This window comes from Lygodium microphyllum, chromosome 24, assembly GCF_053477565.2.
Source record: "Lygodium microphyllum isolate KBCC chromosome 24, Lygodium_microphyllum_v1.1.10, whole genome shotgun sequence".
NCBI lineage: Eukaryota > Viridiplantae > Streptophyta > Polypodiopsida > Schizaeales > Lygodiaceae > Lygodium > Lygodium microphyllum.
In genome coordinates this window covers 97289046-97311050 of record NC_141158.1, presented here as the reverse complement: position 1 = coordinate 97311050, position 22005 = coordinate 97289046, and the positions used below count along the sequence as shown (strand labels likewise).

Here is a 22005-nt window from a genome sequence, read left to right as displayed (position 1 = left end):
TACTCACCAGCAGAGAAGACGCCCGCTAGGCATGTGCTAGCACCGCCTAGCCTGTCTGCCCCTACACCAGACCTTGCAGCTTCTTACACAGCACCTCCAAGTGCGTCGCCCACCTGCCCCTTGGACCACGTCCGCCTGCACCAGACCCTAGCTGCTCTGCCTTGTGCACGATCAGCTTCGCCCGCTCCCTATGCAGCCACCACAAGTGCCTGCCAGCAGCCTGCACGAACGTCATCAGGGCCTGCCACCTCAGCTAGGTTCGCAAGGACTGCCAGATCTGCTCCAGCTCTGTTCAGTCACAGTCAAAGGTAAAAATAAAAAATGATTAATTTTTATTCAGATTTGATCTAAAAAAGGGGCTTGTGCTCGGGAAGCATTTCTCTGCTTCAGTAAGTGTCTGGGACACATTTTACGTAGAGATTTTGTGCAATTTTGGATCAAAATTTTGGGGGTTTTATTGTTAGCTCAAAGACTGGCAAATGTACATCAGTGACAGTCTAAAGTAGACTCATTTCGTGCATTTTGGTACAAGAAATTTTGGGGCTTTTGCATTTTCAGTGCTGCTGGGCACCTTTTGCACCTTGGACAGAGTGCATTTCAGACAGTTTTTTGACAATGTATGATTAAATTTGCTAATTACAGCAAAGTGCTTGCTGTAATTTTTGGAAATTTTGAGATTTCCAAGTTGGTCCTGCTTGAAATATTACTCTTTTGCTCCTTGATTAGTGACATTTATGATGGCAAATCAGGGAGGTGATGTATTTACATGTGTCCAAGGAGGATAGGTTGGATGGCAATAACTATTCTCTATGGTCTTTGATGACGAAGAATGTGTTGATTGCAAAGAATCTTTGGGATTATGTCAGCGGTGAAGAAGTTAGGCCCAGAGTTGTGGCTCCTGTTACATTTTCTCCAAGAGGACATGGACAACAGGCAACTCAGCCTGCTCTGGCTCAGCCACTTCCCCAAAGATCAGTAGTACAAAAGGCATGGGACACACGGGATGCACAGGCTTTGTCGCTGATTGCATTGGTAGTCCAATGGTCTATCATCCCCCACATTCGGTCTATAGCTTCTTTATGAGAAGCATGGCTAACCTTAGAATAGATGTTTGTTGGAAAGAATGAGACGCGCATCTCTTTCTTGAAGAAAGAGCTTGAGATTGTGAAGATGAATGAGGGTGGTTCTATGCTGGATCATTTGAATAAAATTTAGGACTTGCGCGAGCAACTTATGAATGTTGATGAGTACTACTTAGATGCGTAGTTGATATCCACTACCGTGAATTCGCTACCGCTCTCATATTTGGCATTTCATACGGCCTGGAACCTCACTATGAGGATTTTCCCACAACCACTTTCTTTCCTTCAATTGGTCAGTTTACTCTTAGAGAAAGAGTAGACAAGAAAGAATAGTGGTGTTAATGTTATAGGTGTTGAGCATGCTTTTATGACAAGGCAGAAGGGCAAGGGCAGTCAAGCTAAAAATACACCGTAGAGCTCTGGGACTTCAAGTACTTCACAGGGAAGCAAGAAATAGGGGGCATGCAAGTCAAAAAGAGCAAGTGCCACTATTGTAATAAGCCAAAACGCTACATCATAGAATGTAGAAAGCACGTAGCCAAGGAGAAAGAGTCAGGGATGTTTGATTCTGACACACCTTCCATTGCTAGTGAGTCCGCGTCTTTTGTTGTAGACAAGACTATTGAAATTTGTTTTTACACATGCAATTATGACTCTTCTTGGGTTTATAGAGAATTTAGCTCTACTGAGGATGCGAGCACTTGATTTTTTGATAGTGATGCTTCTAGGTACACATATCTCACAAAGATTTGTTTTCTTCTATTCTTGCAGTCCTGGTTGACAAGTCTGTACAATGTGCCAATAATGCATTATACCTTGTTAGAGGCATTGGGGAGGTTGTGTTGACAGCCATTGATGACTCTATTCTCTGCTTGTAGGATGCCTTATCTATGCTAGACATAAAGAAGAATTTGTTATTTATTTCTTCTTTTGACAAGGTGTGGTTTGCAAGTCACCTTTGATGATGACATATGTATGGTCAGAGATAAGGAACACATGACTTTGGTTTTGATTGGCACTTTATGTCATGGTTTATATGAGCTCAATGCTTTTTCAGTTGATCAGTCGGTTTATCTAGCGTCTACTCTCAATCCTGCTAGGTCACAGGCAGAGTTATGGCATGCACGCATGCGGCATGTAAAATATGGTAGCTTGATGCTTATGCAACATATATAGATGCTCGATGGTTTACCTCTCTTAGAGAGACCTACTGAGCATATATGCAAGGGGCGCATTTTGGGTAAAATGCATTGGTTTTCATTTCCTTGTGACGTTGCTTTTAGAGCAATTGCTAGATTACAAATTATGCACTTGGATGTATATGGCCCTATGCAAACAAAGTCATTGGGTGGCTGTTACTATTTTGTTACTTTTATTGATGACTTTACTCGCTTTTGCTGGGTCTACTCTTTGGTGAAAAAGTCAGAAGTGTACGATGCATTTTTTGGCTTTTGTTGCACTTGCTGAAAATTAATTTGATTGCAAGTTTAGGACTCTCCGTTCAGATTGAGGGGGGAATACATGTCTTCTATATTGAATTCTTTTTTGAAGCAGAAGGGCATTGTTCATAAGTACACCAGTGCTTATACTCCACAACAGAATGGGGTTTCAGAGGAAGAATTAGTCACTCATGGAGATGGCTAGATGTGTGCTGAAAGCAAAGAGCTTGCCACATAGTTTTTGGATGGAAATAGTTATGTGTGCTTGCTATGTTTTGAACATGTGTCCCACTAAGGCATTAAGGAATGTCACACTTTTTGAGGCTTGGAATAACCAGAAACCTTATGTTGGATATTTTTATACTTTTGGGTGTCTTGTGTATGCATAGATTCCCAAGGTACTTTGAAAGAAGTTGGATAACAAGGTTGTTAAATGCATTTTTTGTGGGGTACAACAGTGAGAGCAAAGGATATAGATTATATGATCCTATCTCTAAGAAGGTATTTGTCACTAGGGATGTGGTTTTTGATAAAAAATTAGATATATCCCTTGTTGGTTTTGATACATATCAAGCTACCAATGATGTATTTGAAGGGCTGTTGTCCATTTCTTTCGGTGATATAGTTGGAACTTCAGAAAGTGAACTTAATGTTCAGCTAGTTGCTCCATTGGGTAATGCAAAAAATTAGCCTATGGCTGATCTAGATATTTAGCAAGGTACTAAATTTGAAATTCATCAAGAGCTTGTACATAGACAGGAAGTTAGGCAAATGCGTAGATGGTATTTGTAGACTATGAAAGATAGTCATTTGGATGCTCCTATTGCATGCTCCTATTGCCGATCATACTAGAAGGCAAGCTTGTATGCATGATGGTGCACATACCATGGAGTTTGTTATGGTAGCAGATACACTTAATGATGAGGAGTTTGAATGTTTTGAGGATGCACAACATAGTGTGCATTGGATGGCAGCAATGCAAGCTGAGCTTGATTCCATCATAAAGAATCAAACATGGGATTTAGTGTCTTTGGTTGTTGGGAAGAAAGCCATTGGTACAAAGTGGGTCTATAAGTTGAAAAGAAATGCAAATGGATCCATTGATAAATATAAGGCTAGGCTTGTGGCTAAAGGCTATACACAGAAGTAAGGCATTGACTATGAGGAGACATTTGCTCCTGCATTTTGCATGACTACCATTAGGTCTATGGTTGCTTTAGCTGCCCATTATGGATGGATTGTGCACTAGCTTGATATAAAGATTGCATTTTTACATGGGAAACTTCAAGAAGAAGTGTATGTATAATAGCCCATTGGTTTTGCAGTTGTGGGATCCGAATACTTGGTCTGTAAGCTAGAAAAGGCTTTATATGGTTTGAAGCAAGCTCCTTGAGCTTGGTATGCAAAGATTGATGCCTTTTTACTCAGCCAAGAGTTCATAAACAACTCATTAGAGTCTATCCTTTACGTATGTAATGAGGGGGGATGCTTAGTGGTCATATGGCTATATGTTGATGATCTTTTGCTTACAGGGACACATGTTGATTAGATTTTAGGATTTAAACAAAATTTGTAGTAAACTTTTGAGATGTTAGATTTGGGGCCTTTGCACTATTACTTGGGCATTCAGTTCATTCATGATGCTAGAGGCATTAGATTGCCAGAGTCTAGTTACATTGGTAAACTTCTTGAGAGGTTTGGCTTATAGGATTGCAAGCCAGTTTGTACACCAATGGAACGTGGACTAAAGTTATTATTACATGATGAAACTGATTTGTTTGATATCCATAAATATGCTACAGTAGTTGGATGTCTTATTCACTTATGCAATACAAGGCCGGACATACACTTTACATTTTCAGCCTTGAGTAGGTATATGCATCAGCCACGCATGTCGCATTGGCAAGTTGTGAGCGTGTTTTCTGTTACTTGCAGGGTACTAGGACTCTTGGATTACTTTATGCCAAGGGGGGACCACTGCACTTACATGCTTACAATGATTCTGATTGGGTTGGTGATTATGATTCTTGTCACTCCACTAGTGGTAATTGTTTCTTTCTTGGCTTATCTTGCATCTCTTGGCTTAGCAAGAAACAATTCATTGTTGCCACATCATCATGTGAAGTTGAATACAAGGCAGCTTTCACCACCACAATTGAATGCGTATGGCTTAGATGCTTGTTGGTTGATTTGGATGTATTTATCATTGAGTCTACTCCTTTATTCACTGATAGTTAGAGTGTCATTGTAGTGGCACGGAACCCAATGTTTCATGCACGCACGAAACACATTGAGATACTTTATCAATTTCCAAGAGAGAGGCTACACATATGTGATATCAGCCTTGTCTATTGTTCTACCACTAGTAATATGGCAAACATCTTCACCAAAGCTTTTCCTTGTGACAAATTTGAAGCATTCCGCAATGCTTTAAATTTGATCGCCTTTGGTGGATAACCTTGCATTTTGATTACTCTTCACTCCAAGGGGGTTTGTTGGATTTGACTCATGCCTATGCTCATAGAGGAGTGTCGATGATGCTCAGTAGGACATTGGGACACTTTTTACTCTCCTTATGAGAGGTTTTTCCCAAGATTTATTTATTTTTACTATGTGCGTATGCTACATAGTTTGGGCACTTATCGTGTTTTACACTCTTTGGGTGTGAACACCCTCTTACAACCCTAAGGTTTAAGGGTTGTACTTTGTACTCGCACCTTATACTCTAGAGATTATTGTATTGGGGGTCATGCTATCACACTCTCTTCACTGTTAATTGTTATTACAGTTGAGCTCAAGCTTCAATCCTTGTGCATCCTCTCACCTCTCACAATAGTCATATAAGATTATGTACCTTGTAGATAGGAAGGTACTTTTGACATCCATTTGATAAAGTGGCCCATTGTGGTGAGTGGTTAGTGCAACAAATAGGCGGAATGATGTCAATCAAATAGTATGTGTGAAGATCTTCTCATAATCTATGCCATATTTTTATCAGAAACCATACACTACAAGGCGAGCCTTGTATTTATTCAAAATTCCATTAGATTTCAGTTTCGTCCTAAAGATCAACTTAGTCCCGATGACGATCCAACAATGTTCAAGTCTCATTTCAATCAATGCTCTCAAGCTTCTTTTCCATGGCCTCTCACCATTGGGGATGCTTTAGAGTCTCTTGCAAACTCTCTAGCTTAGAATGCACTATATGATTTGCCGCAAATATATGTTCAAATGATACACCAGGGGCAAGCTAGGCAGATCTTCTCGCACCCTTCATGGTTGAATCAAGTGGAAGAGTCCTTGAATCTTGCATGGATTGCTAGTACTAGTGAGGTAACAGATCTTGGAGAGGTGTAGGTGTTGAAGACTCTACATGTGGGTCAAGAGCAGGTAGCAAACTTGGCTTAGATAGCACCATCTCTGATACAAAAGGTGGAAGGATCGGCTTAGAGACTAGTTTTGTGGTCTGTTCAATGTTCCTCTTGTAAAAAACATGTCCGGTTTGGACAATCACCTTGTTTGTTCGAGGATCAAACAAATAAAAGGCTTTCACCTTAGAGGAATAGACATAAAAAATCAAGAGATCAGTTTGGAAGCGAGCCTTTTTATCTTATCATTAGGAGTGTGTGCATAATATAAGTTTGCCTTTTGTTTCGTAGGCCACTTATCTTATTTCATTTTTGCGATAGTTTTGTTTGAGCGAGGTATAATAAGTCTTTTAAGTGGGAAATGATAGATCGAGTGCCAAAAAATGCCTAGAAGAGAGTCATCTGAGAAACTACCATTGTCATGCATTGATTGAGGATTTACATTGAAGTATTAACAACCTCGACCCAAAGGCACTTAGAAAATTGCGCTCCGAACAGTGTAAAGTGTGCCATGTTCATCTCAATTGGGGTCCTATGCTCTATGACTCCATTCTGAGAGGGGGAGTTGGTAGAGGTGAGTTGGCGAGAAATGCAATGCTTTTGTAGAAACACCGTCAACTTGTGGGAGATAAATTCTCAACCAGAATTACTCCTCGACATCCTACTCGATGACCAATCTTGTTTGGCACTAGTAGTACCCATGTGAAAAGTAGGTAAATGCATCAGATTTATGCTTTAGAAAATACACTCACATGTATTGAGAATAGACATCCACTATTAAAACAAAGTACAACGCACCATTAATGGCAATAGTGGATATTGACCCATAATTATCATTATGGATCAATCTAAGAGGTGCTTGAATTGTATGTGTGGTGTGCTGAGGAAATGGAGTGTGGTGTTGTTTTCCTAGCTACCAAGTTGGATAGACATCCTTGGATAGTTTTAGACATGGAAGGCCCTTGGCTATCTAATGGTGTGATAGCTTATGGAGTGAGTTGTACCCAAGATATCTAAGGTGATAATGCCAAAGACGCTCCATGTCCGTAGGCTCCTGTGTGGTGGGTAAAGCTTGGAAGTAGTGGAACTTTGGGTCCTTTGCTTTCGATTGGGCAAAGAATTGGGTCATTATGTAGAGGTCACTAGGATGTGGCTTGTCATATGCAATTACTAAAACAGTGTGAGAGTCTATGACCTCATGTCACGGGGACGTGAAATTTTGAGATACTTTAATCTTGCTAGTAACATTTGATTAAGTTACTAATCAAATGCGCAAGGTTGTTTAGCACATGTGATGCACATGGCGGTTATTTCATGGGTATTGGCCAAGGAACCCGAGGATGCAGTGGGTGTTAAAGGCAAAAGTTGTGTTAAGCTATGCCAACTGGGTTTTGGTGGTCAGTTGGTGCCAGGTTGGACCCTAGGACAATTGTTTAGCCATTAAGTGTTAGTGGTGACACTAGGGACTAGCATTAATTAATTAATTAATGCTAGTCTAAGGGTCAACAGAGGTTGGGAACCACTCCAAGTTGCAAATGGCCTAGCCAATTTCATTCTAGATGGGCACGTTTAATTTTGGGCAGGGTCAAAAGGGCTGAAATTAATTTTCAGAATTAATTAATTCTGAAAAATTAATTTAATGGCTGAAAATGCATTAGGAAGGTTGCCACTTGGCAAAACTTTCCCATGCAACTAGGAAGAAGGTTGTTGGAGGGTGGTGAAAGGTGAATGGCAGCCATTCGAAGGTTGGTGGAGGGAGAGGAGGAGATCAGATTTGGCTTCGAGAGGCGATGACGACTGATCGCGCGCCGCGACAGGATAGGGGTAGCAGGTTTTCTCTTTCGCCTCAAGAGAGGCGGCGGTAGGAGAGGAGGGCTTGGTAGCTGAGCTTGTGTTTTACCCCCCTTTTGAAGTTGTTGGTGCTATCAAAGCTACGAATCAGAAGATACATTTCAGTTGATTTTCTCTTTCTACAGCATTCTCTCATCTCCTCCAGTCTATGCTCAAGTGTTCTCAGCAATTCTAAGCCATGGGTAGCAGAGTACAGCCAAATTTGGTGGACAGCAGAGAGTTTACTGCTGTAAACCCTAAATTACAGCAGTAATTAGGGTTTAGCAGCCACCTTGGGACCTGTGCCATCAGTCAAAGGCATTGTACACTGAAATCAGCACCAGAAATTCGTGGAATTGTGAGGATTTCAGATGCCAGTCCATCTATTGTGAATTTGGGGCAGCATTTGACCAGTTGGGGTTCCATTAGAGCAAGTCCTGGGTGAAAATCAAGGGGCGATTGGCCCGAATGCTTTGCTGATTATTGGAACAGCAAGGGGCTTTTGAATCAGCCAAGGAGATCGTGAAATCTCGGCTTGTAATTTATCCATCAACAATTGAAATTAAAGAAATACCGAAAGGGGCGCCAGTTATGGGGCCAACAGGGTGTCCGCTGAATTGGCAAAGAATCCTCAGTTCACCCGATTTTTGAATGCTCTGAAGAAGGACAACAAGGGCAAGAAGAAGAAGTGAACTTCTACACCTTCGAGACAGCAAGGTGCACCGAAGGTAGTGCCAAATCCTTCACTTGAAGCTCCTAAAGATGCCAATGAAGCTAAATAGTTGGTACCTATGGGGCAAGGAATGCAAATGCAAGGCCATTATAGAAGTGCCAATCCCAATGGATTTTGAACAGCCGGGCATACATGAAAACAATGTCCAAGTGCTTTCTATGCTCTGTTTCATTCTTTGAATAGACAATCATGTCATCAAGAAAGTATCCACAAATGCTCTATGTGGCCGAAAGATGCGATCCATCATCCGATTAAAAGTGGCTGGAGCATTCGTTAGTTCAAAAGGCATGACAAGAAATTCATATAATCCAAAAGATGTCCTAAAAGCTGTCTCAGGAACATCCTTCGGTCTAATGCGTATCTGATGATTACCTACTTTTCAAATCTATACAGCTGAATATTGCTACCCCCTGCAATCTATCCATAACATCATCGATCCGAGGGATCGGAAAGTGGTTCTTTATCGTGATCTTGTTCAGAGCATGATAGTTAATGCACATACGCCATGAACCGTCCTTTTTCTGCACCAAAAGCACTGGAGAACAGAAAGGAGATGAGCTGGGCTGAATCAGCCCTTTTTCTAACAGCTCATTTACCTGACTCATAATCTTCTCCTATTGGGCTGCACTGACTCTACAGGGTGGTTTACTAGGAGGGCTGCTTCCAGGGATAAGGTCTATGCCATGATCTTCGGGTCTTTTAGGTGGTAGCTGCCTTGGAAGTGACTGAGAAAAGCAATCAGTATACATTTTCAGAAATGGCATGTGATCCTTCTCTAATTTAGACATATTCCCAACATTCTCACTATCATCCTTATCCTTATCAAAAACTAAATACGCTGAAAGATGATGTTTCATTACTTTAGAAATAGCGGCTGCATATACAACAGGGACAGATTCCCCTTTCAACTTTACATCAAGTGTGAGTGCCTTTCCTTTATGTTGAATAGTGATCTCTTTTACATATGAATCAATCACTACATGCATACGGTGGCACCATGGCATACCAAGCAACACATCACAACTCTCAAATGGAGCAATGTAAAACTCTTCGCTCTCCACATATCCCTGTATGTGCAACCGAAGTTTTCCAATGAGTGGTGTGACAGGTTCTGCATGACCCTTACATGCCATTCTAACTTTCCCCATCTCTCCCATCTCATCCTCTTTGATGCCTAGACGGGCTGCCATGTTAGTAGAGATGAAGTTGGCTCGTGCACCATTATCAAAGAAGATCATTGCATGTTGATCCCTAATTTTGCCCTATGCTCTGCACAACTCAGTAGCATCATCTTTGGGCTGATCACTAACAACATCGGGCATCAATTCCACCGATGTTTTGGGTCTTTTACCCTTAGGATCTCCCTGATTTTCTGATTTTACAGCTTGCTGCCTATTGGGACAGTTCTTTGCAATATGACCCTCCTGTTCACAAATAAAGCATTTATTTGCAGCTATCAATTCCCTACGTTATGTCAAAGTTTTCGAGTCCTTTCTTTGTTGTTTTGGCCTCTTTTCATGCTGGTTTTCAGATATGCCCCTTTTCTCAGCCTTAAACAACTTTTTATTTGGCTTCTCCCCGCTCTCTTGGAAGCCCGAATGGTTTTCATGCAGCAAAGCATCGGCTGTAGCAGCAGTCTTTATGAGTTGAGACATGCTAGACACAGTGGATTTTATGCGAAAATCCTTGATTTCTTGGGCAGCCCACATACATATTTTTCCACTTGCTCATGAAGGGATACGACACGATAAGAAGTGACGGGCAGCAATGCATCCCAAAACTTCTTATTGTATTGCTCTAAATTCTTGCATTTCTTTGCACCAAGCTTGTTCCAAGCTGTCATGATGTCCACCTCAAAGGTACTAGTCAACCAATTTGATGCAAACATTTTCTTGAATTGTACCCATGTTGACGGTGCTCTATCTTGCATCAAGAGCGTGGACCACCACTGCAATACATTCCCCTCCAAGAAAGTGGCTGCCTTTCGAATCTTAGAGGATTCGGTGAATTTTTTCCCTGAATAGGCTGTATCAAATCGCTGAATGAAGGGCAAAGCTTTCAACCTATCTTGTGCACCACTGAAGGACTCAAACTTCACTGCTTTTTCATCCTCATCATAGTCTTTTGCTTCCTCTTTGGGAGTCAAGTTGTCATACATTGGCTGCTGCAAAAAGGGTAAACGTAATAACCAGACTACATAAGCATAGGCTGCTATTAACGACAAGAAGAGTGAATTCTTTTTGCATGAAATCTACTTCTCGGGACATATTGTATGGGTTGATGGTATTCGTATGGACCTTGCTAAGGTTGAAGCAATATGTTCATGGGCAGCTTTGAAGAATGTTCATGAGATCCGCAGCTTCTTGGGTTTATGTTCTTACTACAGGAAGTATGTACGCGGGTTTGCTGAAATTGTATCTCCATTGCATGCTTTGCAAAAGAAAGATGTGCCATTTAGACGGACAGCAGTGGAAATTTCGGCATTTGAAAAGTTGAAGGAAAAGATGATTTCAGATCTTGTGCTTGTGTTTCCTGATCTAAGGAAGTCATTTGTGGTTCAGTGTGATGCATGTGGTAACAACATTGGGATTGTCCTTATGCAAGATGATTGAGTTGTGGCTTATGAGAGCTGAATTCTCCACGGTGCAGAGAGGAATTTATAGGTTTATGAGAAAGAGCTCTTGGCTGTAATTCATACACTGTCTATGTGGAAACATTATTTGTTTGGGGCTGATTTTACAGTGCAGACAGACCACAGACTTTGAGGTACTTTCTGACGCAAAAAAAGTTGTCAGAGAAGCATATAAGATGGGCAAATTTTCTCTCAATGTTTCATTTTCAGATTATACACATTGATAGTAAAAAGAATGTTGTGGCTAATGCACTGTCACGTAAGCCACAAATTTCAGCTGTCACTATGGTTCATCACACCGAGTTGGATGCCATGAAAGAGCAATATGTTGTTGATCCAGACTTTGCTAATGTTTGTGATCAGCTTTGCAATGGCCAAAGGCATGAGCATTTTATGCTAAGAGATGGATTTTTGTTGATGCATGGACGATTGTGTGTCACAAAGCAGTTAAGCCTAGAGTGATCATTGAAAGTCATGCTCCTCCGTATGCAGGACACAAAGATATTGATGCCATAGTTAGGGCAGTGGAGCATTTTTTTAATTGATCAGCTTTGAGGCATGATGTAGAGTAGTTTGTTAGAGCATGCATCATATGTCAGAAGGTAAAGCATGATAGGCAAAAGATGCCGGCCTTGTTGCAGCCCTTGCCTATTTCAGATAGGCCTTGACAGAGCGTTGCTATGGACTTTATCTTCGAGCTTCCTAGGATATCTACAGGGAATGATGGGATATGGACTATTATTTGCAGGTTTAGTGTAACGTGTCATTTTCGTATCATCCAGGACACGTCTTAGCAGTCCATCGGAAAGAATGTCTAGAAGGCTCCGCCCGGCATTCCCATGGAATGTTACGGGATTTGTGATCTAGGTCTTTCCACGTCTGCCACGTAGCGGAAGTATCTTGGCCGTTCCCACTTAGGATCGACCGGAATTAGGGTTTTCCTGACTGGTCATTAACTAACAGCAACTAGCGTCGGACCCAAGCGAACTACATTACGCAAAAACGCCAGGTCCGAAGCGGATTCACGCTGCACCTGGTTTAAGGAGAATGGGAAACGAGAGGGATGCAAAGCTCAACCTCTCTGCCATGAGGCATAGTCCCATTCAGTTCCCCTAAAACAGCGTAAATCGGTTAAGACATAACTCTAGGTCATCGCTTTCGTTATTCGTTTTCTTTGACGATCATCACGCTGTTCTTTGAGAAAAGATCTCGGTTGACCGGGACCACCCAATCACAGGACGGACCTATGGCCCATCCTCCGCATTTTCCTCGGTTTATTTTAGTTATGTAATTATCTAACACATTAGTTTGACATGTAACAACCAGCTTCTTTAATTAATCCGTTAAACACTGGTTCCTTCACGTAATCTTATCACGTGACATAGAAAAACAATATCAAACAAGTTCTTTAACATAGCATCATTTTTATCTTTGAAATACAAGGAGTTCCGTCCGTAGGCTTGTTCATAATCTGCCCGAAGGCTATCCAGTAATCCACAGTGATCACTATTTCAAGCTTCTGCCTGTAGACTAGTATGCGGGCCTCGAGATCCAATCCCGAGTCACGTTAGCCTCTTGTGCAAGACCCGGAATGCGAGGGATTTACGGCCAGAGCTCCCCCTGGCACCCAAGCGTCCTCCTGCTCCAAGTAGAGCTCAACGGAGAAACCTCTCGCGGCGGTTCGGTCCACGTTCTCGGCGCGGTCAACAACACCCTTGGTTAGGGTTAGGCGGGCAGTCGGGGGTAATTGAAACTGCCTCTCCCTTCAGGCCTTCAACTTGAAGTATAGGTATTCATTTAATTTGTAATTCATAATTCAAACAGTGCTAAAAAATTTCTAGCAAGCACAAACATTTCCATTAAATCGACCGTGTTGTTTGGCAAACTGCTAAGGAATTATTCTTTCCTTTTGAGTGTATCAGCACTCGTTTCCAAGGTGTCTTGTAACTTGGCGAGATCCTTTATAGTCCGGGTTAGGGCGTACCTTATTAACCCAACTTGGTCAACCCTAAAGTTCATTAGATACTTTAGTTTCCGGTTTATAACTTTCCTTATTTAGAAGGATATCCAAGAATACATCCATTTGCAAGATAACTTGAGTAAGGATCTGCCATCCTTGTTGAGTTTATTTACCCTTTCGTCTTGTGAATCAGTCACAAGACCACATGACTTCGTACTTGCTGCGCAAGTCCTGCGTTGAAATAATCCGTTTAAGTTTCTTTAAGCTGACGTATGTCGAACCTAGGGTTTCTTTTTAAGAACCTCAGGGACAAACCCTAGCCCTTTATCGTTACGAATTTATTGACCCTACAATAAGGAAAGTAGTCAAGTGCTTAAGGTATAAATGTTCCTTTGGTCTTTAAATCATTTCCAAGGCATATTTTTGCAGCATGGTATTTTTAAGTTTAGATTGGTTAGGTTATCTTTTGGAAGGTAATATTGATCACCTTGTCACGGTTTTGTTATCCTTGTGACAATTGATTTTTCAGTCGGTACAATTCAATTTAATCTTCCTTTTTTCTTGCCGACGAAACTCATGCCAAATAACAATCATTTCCTTGCTAAGATATGCAAATAGCAATGATAACTTCCTAGTAATTTGAGCAACGAAAGAAACCTTTCATGAATTTAATCATTTACAATGATTCGTTGCAAAAAGGAATAGGACTAATGGTGCAAGATACAATTTTTATACCTTCAAGATTTAACTGAAATATACTACTATAGTAAGTAGATAATCTTGCTCGTAATTCGTTATAATGCATGATGCTATTCGAAGGAAACTATGTTCTATACATTATCATTTGTTCAATTAAACTAAACTCCTTCATTGTAAATAACTCGGAAAAATATATCCTATCCGTAACAATTTCTCTCTGCATGATTGACTTAAAACCGATTTAAAGCCAAGAAGGAAAAACCTGGTTTTGGGGTGAGATATCCACATGGATACTGGGAAATGACCCTCCCGCAGCTACTCCTTGGACTTTCTTAGGCGGCATCGCAGTTCGAACGTGAAGGTAGCTTTTACTCTTTCTTCTGGATTTCCACCGTCTCTCTTTCGAGGCAAGGTGCCGTTTAAATGGTTGATCACGAGAAGGAATAATAGGACCTTAGGTTCTTAGCTTCACCGGAGAGGAAAAGATTTATAAAGCCTAAGAAGGCCCTATAGGGTATATACTTGGCAAAAAGTTTATGGGTGAGTGTGATTTTGTAACCATATGAACCTTTGGAGAACTTAGGGCTTGGGGTAAAAGGTATAGAAGGAAATTATTCTCTTTTCTTGCACTTCCTCTACCTTTTTCCTTCTCCTTCCCTATTCTTCCTCCTTCACTTCTCTTTTTCCCTCTTTTTTTTTCTCTTCTACCTCCCTCTATTCCTTCTCTACTCTTCCTCTTTGACTCCTCTCTTACTCATCTTTATCCTTTCCCACCCTATTCCTTCCTTCACCCTACTCTTTCTCCTTCACTCCTCTCTTCCACTCTACTCTTCCTCCTTCACTCCTCTCTTTCTCTTCTTTATCTTCTCCCACCCTATTTTACTCTACTCTTCCTCCTTCACTCCTTTCTCTTCTTTATCTTCTTCCACCCTATTCCTCTCTACTCTTCACGGGACAACATCCGGGGCCCATGATGGTTTGGATTTGGGGTCTAGGGGGGAATGAGGGGGGAAAAAAGAAAGAAATAATGGGGACATGGGGGATTAAAAAAAAAAGGCTTAGGGGGGTTGTGTAAAAAAGAGTATGAGGGGGGTGAAAAGGTTAAAAGGGACATAAGGGGGGTGAAAGGGGGCTTAATTAGCCCCCCCCTTAGGAAGCTTTCTAGAGAAGCTTCATTGACGTTGGGGGGGGGGGGAGAAGATAGCCAGCCGTCCGACGGCTACGAGGGCGGCAACGGTGGCGGTGGCTCGACAGATCTTCTACGACCTTTGGCAGCGACACAATGCCTCCTCCTCTCTAGTGGCAGCGTTCAGGCGGCAGAAATCGGGCAGGGCGGCGAGTATGTTGTTCTCCTCCTTTTTCTCGTTATCTGTGCGGCCCTCCCTCATTAAATAGGGGAGGGGAGGGAATCCTTTCTCCCTTACCTGTCAGCATGCATGGTGAGGGAGCCGAGCAAGCTCCAGCGAGGAGCTTGCTGGCTCCTCCATCTCCCCTCACACACACCAGCTCGATACGCCGCCGTGGGGCGTTAATTTTCTTCTTTTATATATTTAATATATTACATTTAGCAAACAAGTCCATTTCATTCCGGTGAGGAAGAATACAAAGATTGATCATATGGCATGATTATTTATGCATCACATTTTCAAGTATTCTGGAAGGGGTTGTTTGAAAGTATGGGTACGACGCTGAAATTCTCATCATCATTCCATCCACAGATAGGTGGTCAGTCGGAGGAAGCAAATTCCACAGTGTTGGATCTTTTGAGGTGCTATGTTTCAGACCACAAGACACAGTGGGAGCAGTATTTGCCATTGGTTGAGTTTGCATCATAGAAACATGGAACGGGGAACGGGGAACGGGGACGGGGACAGGGACGGGAACTCCAAACCTAGGGAACGGAGACGTGGGAATGGGAACGGCATTTAAAAAATCAAAATTCATGAAAAAAATTTAATACTTCACTTATAATCCATGTGGACTCTGGAGTGTTAAAACTTAAAACCAAGGTATATAATCCACAAGGACAAATCATTTTAATTTTTAACTTTAAGATATCATGCATTATTCTAAAACTATTCATTAGAAATTGAATTGCAACTTACAAGGCTCAAGAGGTAAGCTATTCAATTATAAATAATAAAATCCATAATACATATGCCAAAAATCATAAATGATAAAACAATGAACAATGAACTAAACTTTAAAGTCTAAGCTAAATAGTAAAAGAACATGCCTATGGTACCATTGCTGCCAAAAAACTTAAAAGATTACAAATATGAAATTGAAGTCTAATCTTTGAAAGAACATGCTCATTGCCCCAAAAAAGACTACAAATATAAAGTCTAATCTCTAGACTGAAGCAAAATGCGGCATACCAAAATAGCCCAAAGGGCAACTACAAGACTGCAAGACTCAAGTACAAATATAATATCGGCATGGCACAACTGTCAACAGCCCAAGTGTCACAGTGTCATCAATGATCATAATATCATATATAATGTAAATGTGTCATGACTCATGTATCATGAGACTCGTGATAAGTAAGCTAAATCAAAGATCATGATCATGATCTGAGGCTGCTCTAGCCACTCCTGAAGTGCCAGCCTCATCATCATGTGTACCATGAATTGCTGCATCTCCCTCAACATCAGCATGTGTCTCCTCTTCTTGCTGCATCTGCCACTCTGTGAATGGATGAGGCTTTGTTGTCATACTGTTATATAACATCCTCAAATTAGCACTAACGAATACTAGATCGTTTGTCCTCTCCACCCCAAGACGGTTCCTCTTCTTTGAAGCAATGTGAGCGTAGATACTCCACAATTGCTCCAAACAAGAGGAGCTAACTGACTGACTCAAAATACGGATGGCTAGTTGCTGCAACTCAAGACCATCCGAACCATAGTTCTCCCACCACAATGCTGCCCCAATCTTACAGCGATCCTCCTGTGCATCCCCACAACCAAAAGAACCCCGAAAGGTCCTATAACATGAAAGCTGATCTCTGATCTTTCGTCTAGTGCCATGATTAGGCACTAGACGAGACAGTATAAGTCTCCATGCATCCATAACCTCAGTGTCATTCTCTTGATCCTTGCCCTGGAACTCAGGATCCACAACAAATGCAGCTGCATGCATGGGTGAGCTATAGGAGTTCCACCTCGTCACAACTAAATGGTGTATTTCCTCATACGCCTCATCATTTGGTACCAACTCCTGCAACTTTTCATTCAGCCTGTCCATAGCCTCATATACCTTGCCAATGCAAGGTTGCATAGCATCCATAAACCTCAATAAATGTACAATGGGTGATACCATAGCATCTATCCGCTTTACATCATCCCAAAAAGTGGAGTTATTTGCTTTCTCCAAGCATAAGATACCTGTAGGAATATCTGCCAATGTTGATGAGGTAAACTCATCACTAAGAAATAACTGCCTCAAGGCACCACTGCATTCTCTTAACCTACCTAGCATCAAGAAGTTAAAGGCAAATCTGGTATCAGAATATTTTAAAAGTGTCTTCTTCGACCGTAAAGAGAAGTGATGGCGAAGAAATTGGTGATTCAAAACAAAGCTAACCATTTGAGCTCCTTGCTCTATGACAGATGCAATCCATGACAGGTTACCAATATCCCTTAGTAGGTTGTTCAAGCAATGAGCCATACAATATGAAACTGTGATATGCGGATAATATCCCTGAATAATAGCACCTGCTGCCCTATTTGCAGGCTCTCCATCTGCAACAAATCCCACAATATGCTCTGGGCTAATAAGCTCAACACTTGTAACCCACTCTGCTGCAAGTGAAGATATGAAATACATTTCTCCACGAGAATAAGCAACCATACCATGAATGGATCGCTTGCGTGTATCACTCCAATCATCAGCAATCAAAGAAACTACATTTTTAGCCCGCATGCTCTTTCTAGTCACTGCTGCTTGCTCAACAAGGCGCTTTTCCTTTGTCGAGCAAAGTGGTGCGTAAGGTCTCTGATGATGGAGGTACATACGAAGGGCCATACTCACAAATCTTCTTGCACATCAACTTAAAATACTCTGACCTGGCTGCACGAAATTGAATGTGGTCATGATAAAAAAAGCGTGCCACTGATGTATCCACCTCTTCCTTCTTCTTGGGATCCCAACTAGCATCAAGTGTGCTTTGTCTACGTGCAACATGTGGCGTTGTTGATGCCATGGCCGATGCAATGCCTGCAGCAGGTGTGGAGGTAGCACTTCCTGATACTGACCCTGCTCTAGATACATCTGATGGGGATGGTGTCACAAAAGTTGCAGGGTCAATTGCAACACGTCATGGTTTAGATGCAAGATAAGCTTGTTGACCTGCTACACGGTCACGAAGCTCCCTTTACTTTTCCAAGGTCACATTTGGACAAAATTGCACCTCTGAATTTGGCTCATGTAGGAGATGAGCTCGGACCTGATTATGCATAAATATTAAAATGGAACAAGTGGCAATTGGTAGTCCATATTCTAATATGTAAGTAACTTTGAAAAATTGAAATCAATAAAAATTTGAAATACAAATGCTCGGCTCAATGGATTACCTAGTTTGCTCCACTAGTTCGCTTGTATGGGCAAAGCTTGCAAGTCCATGGTCGAGATCCTCCACGACTCAAAGGGCGGTTAGCATTTACTTCTTCCCACCATGACCAATCATCAGGCCTTCTTCCTCGACCACCAACCCGACGAGCGGGGAGGGAAGATGAAGCCATTTATGATTTCAGGCTGAAAATTGAAGGTTCAAGAGTCCAGAGAAGGAAAAAATTGAAGGCTGAAAATTGAAGGCTCGAGAGAAGGGAGAAGGCTCAAGAGTCAAGACTCACTCAAGAGTCGAGAGAGAAGGGAAAGGGAGAGAAGGGAGAAGAAGAAGAAAAGAGGAGAACTTGGAACTTGGAAAAGAACTTAGAAGGAAGACTCAAGAGAAGAGGAGAAGAAGGAAGAGAAGGAAGAAGGTTCAAGGAAGAAGGAAGAAGAGAAGGGAGAAGTGAAGAGAAGGTAGAAGGAAGAAGAGAAGGAAGAGAAGAAAGAGAAAGAAGAGAAAGAAGAAGAAGGAAGAGAAGGAAGAGGTTGGAGGTGGGAGGAGAAAGAAGAGAAAGAAGAAGAAGGAAGAGAGGGAAGAGAAGGAAGAGAAGAAAGAAGAAGAAGGAAGATAATGAAGGTGGTTGGCCGCTGGGGGCAGGATGCAGGTGGGTCCCTGGAGCAGGATGCAGGCGGGAGTAGAACGCGAAGAGCAGGATGCAGGCGGGAGTCTGGGCGGGAGTAGAACGCGAAGCGCAGGCGGAAGCAGAATGCGGGCGACCAGGCGCAGGTAAGTTTTGCCTGCCACGTGGCGTTCCCTGTCCCGTTTCAGACAGGGAACGCAGCGCGTTCCTTGTTTGAAACGAGACAGGGAATGTTCCATCATTTGGAAACGCGGTCCATGACGGATACATTCCAGGGATGACGATTCCACGTGCCGGGGGGCCGTTCCGGCCGTTTCCTGTCACTATGGTTTGCATACAATAATACGGTGCATAGTTTCATTGGTAAGGCTCCATTTGAGGTGGTTGAGGGTGGCAAGAAGGTTCCACCTATTTTGCACACTAAGGATAAGATCTTTGAGGTTGATCGCTTTGTGGAAAGCTTGGATACAGCCTATGCAAAGATAAAGTATGCACTTCAGAGATCACAGGATAAGCAAAAGCGGGCAGTTGATCGCCATAGACGTGCTTTGCAGTTTGCAGAGGGCGATTATATATTGCTGCGTTTCGAAAAGGCAAGGCTGAAAAAGATGAAGGGAAGAGAGAGGTTGTATCCGAAGTTAAGCATGAGATACTATGGGCCCTTTCAAGTGTTGGAAAAGGTCAGTGATGTTGCATATCGACTGAAATTACCTCCACATTGGCAGATACACAATGCCTTTCATGTCAGTTTGTTGAGACCTTTTCGTGGTGATGTGCTAGAAGATGTATTTGCTGAAATTCAGCCAGAGGTTGAGGAACTAGATGAGATTTTGATACCCGAGCAGATTTTGGCACATAAGAAAAGGAAGGTCAGAGGTAAAGTTTCCAGAAGATATTTGGTGAAGTTTCAAAATTATTCACCAATGGATGCAAAATGGATGGAAGAGGATGACTTGCCAAACCATCCTCAGTTGTTGTAACTTTATCTCGATGCCTTTCATTTAGAGCCGACTTTGGATCGGGCTTACTCAGGTTCAGCAGAGCGGGCGTTCGGAGCATTGCCTGATGCTCAAGGGGGAGGTAGCACTTCCACTCCACCAATTTTGAACAACTCTCGTATGTAGTGGATCTTGGATGTATTCAGCATGCATCCAAGATACTGTGCTGACAGTATGTCTGCCTTGAGGTCACTACTCGGTGTACTAGTCACTGTGAGATACATGTATATGAGTATGGTTGTCACCACGGCTCTGAGACTATACTTATGCATGAGTTTTTGGACGAGTTTGGCATGAGTTTTTGCCTCAGTTTTGAGATCAATTTTTGATTAGTTTCAGCTCAGTTTTTGAACAGTTTGAGAACCGTTTATGATCACTTTGGGATCAGTTTTGCATCAGTTTTTGATCAGTTTTTTTTAAACCATCAGCTTGTGATCAGTTTGGAGTCACATTTGCAGCCATTTGTGATTAGTTCTCATATCAGTCCATGATCAGTTTATGATCAGGTTATGCTCAGTTTTTAATGGTTTACAGCTGATTCCATGGACAGCCGCATGTAAACGAATGCCATTGACAGTTTCAGCCATGGTTTATGCTGAGAATATGCTTTACTGTGGTTTTGAAGTCGGAACGGTTGAGAAACATGAGTTATGGATGCATCCAATGGTTTCTAGCAATAGTTTTGGACTGTTTTTCAGCTTTCTATTATGTTTTGTTGGCTGGAAATTTGTCACGGGGACGTGAAATTTTGAGATGCTTTAATCTTGCTAGTAACATTTGATTAAGTTACTAATCAAATGTGCAAGGTTGTTTAGCACGTGATGCACATGGCAGTTATTTCATGGGAACGGGCCAAGGACCTTGTGGATGCAGTGGGTGTTAAAGGCAAAAGTTGTGTTAAGTTATGCCAACGGAGTTTTGGTGGTCAGTTGGTGCCAGGTTGGACCCTAGGACAATTGTTTGGCCATTAAGTGTCAGTGGCAACACTAGGGACTAGCATTAATTAATTAATTAATGCTAGTCTAAGGGTCAACAGAGGTTGGGAACCACTCCAAGTTGCAAATGGCCTAGCTAATTTCATTCCAAATTTGCATGTTTAATTTCGAGTAGGGTCAAAAGGATTGAAATTAATTCTCAGAATTAATTAATTCTGAAAAATTAATTTAATGGTTGAAAATGCATTAGGAAGGTTGCCACTTGGCAAAACTTTCCCATGCAACTAGGGAGAAGGCTGTTGGAGGGTGGTGAAAGCTGAATGGCAGCCATTCGGAGCTTGGTGGAGGGAGAGGAGGTGATCAGATTTGGCTCTGAGAGAAGACGACGATTGATCGCGCGCCGTGACAGGATAGGGTGCAGCAGGTTTTCTGTTCCGCCTCAAGAGAGGCGGCAGTAGGAGAGGAGGGATCGCCGACTGAGTGGGTGTTTTATCCCCCTTTTGAAGCTGTTGGTGCCATCAGATTTGTCATCAGAGCTACGAATCAGAAGATACATTTCAGCTGATTTTCTCTCTTTCTATAGCATTCTCTCATCTCCTCCAGTCTATGCTCAAGTATCCTCAACAATTCTCAGCTATGGATAGCAGAGTACAGCCAAATTTGGTGGATAGTAGAGAGTTTACTGCTGTAAACCCTAAATTACAGCAGTAATTAGGGTTTAGCAGCCACCTTGGGACCCGTGCCATCAGTCAAAGGCATTGTACACTGAAATCAGCGCTGGAAATTCGTGGAATTGTGAGGATTTCAGATGCCAGCCCATCTATTGTGAATTTGGGGCAGCATTTGACCAGTTGGGGTTCCATTAGAGCAAGTCCTAGGTGAAAATCAAGGGGCAATTTGCCTGAATGCTTTGCTGATTATTGGAACAGCAAGGGGCTTTTGAATCAGCCAAGGAGATCGTGAAATCTCGGCTTGTAATTTATCCATCAACAATTGAAATTAAAGAAATACCTAATGGGGCGTCAGTTTTGGGGCCAATAGGGTGTCCACTGTCCAAGTTTATGAAGGTAAAATGAGCATTTCAGTTTATGTTCATTTGCTAATTGCTGTAATTAAGTGCTTAATCAGGTTAAATCA

At 42.0% G+C, this 22005-nt stretch overlaps 2 protein-coding genes across 2 annotated transcripts in view; one reads left to right on the top strand and one right to left on the bottom strand.

Annotated features, from left to right (window-relative positions):
* LOC148015403 (myosin-11-like) overlaps positions 1 to 22005 on the top strand; it is a 107553-nt gene that overhangs the window by 28444 nt on the left and 57104 nt on the right. The gene's annotated exons all lie outside the window — the stretch shown is intronic.
* On the bottom strand, positions 189 to 17433 carry LOC148015404 (uncharacterized). Its single transcript, XM_087666043.1, has 4 exons — positions 16368 to 17433; positions 9459 to 9635; positions 9200 to 9326; positions 189 to 288 (listed from the first exon to the last, which is right to left on the bottom strand). The coding sequence occupies exons 1-4, from the start codon at positions 17410 to 17412 to the stop codon at positions 189 to 191; spliced, it is 1449 nt and encodes a 482-aa protein (XP_087522169.1). The 5' UTR covers positions 17413 to 17433.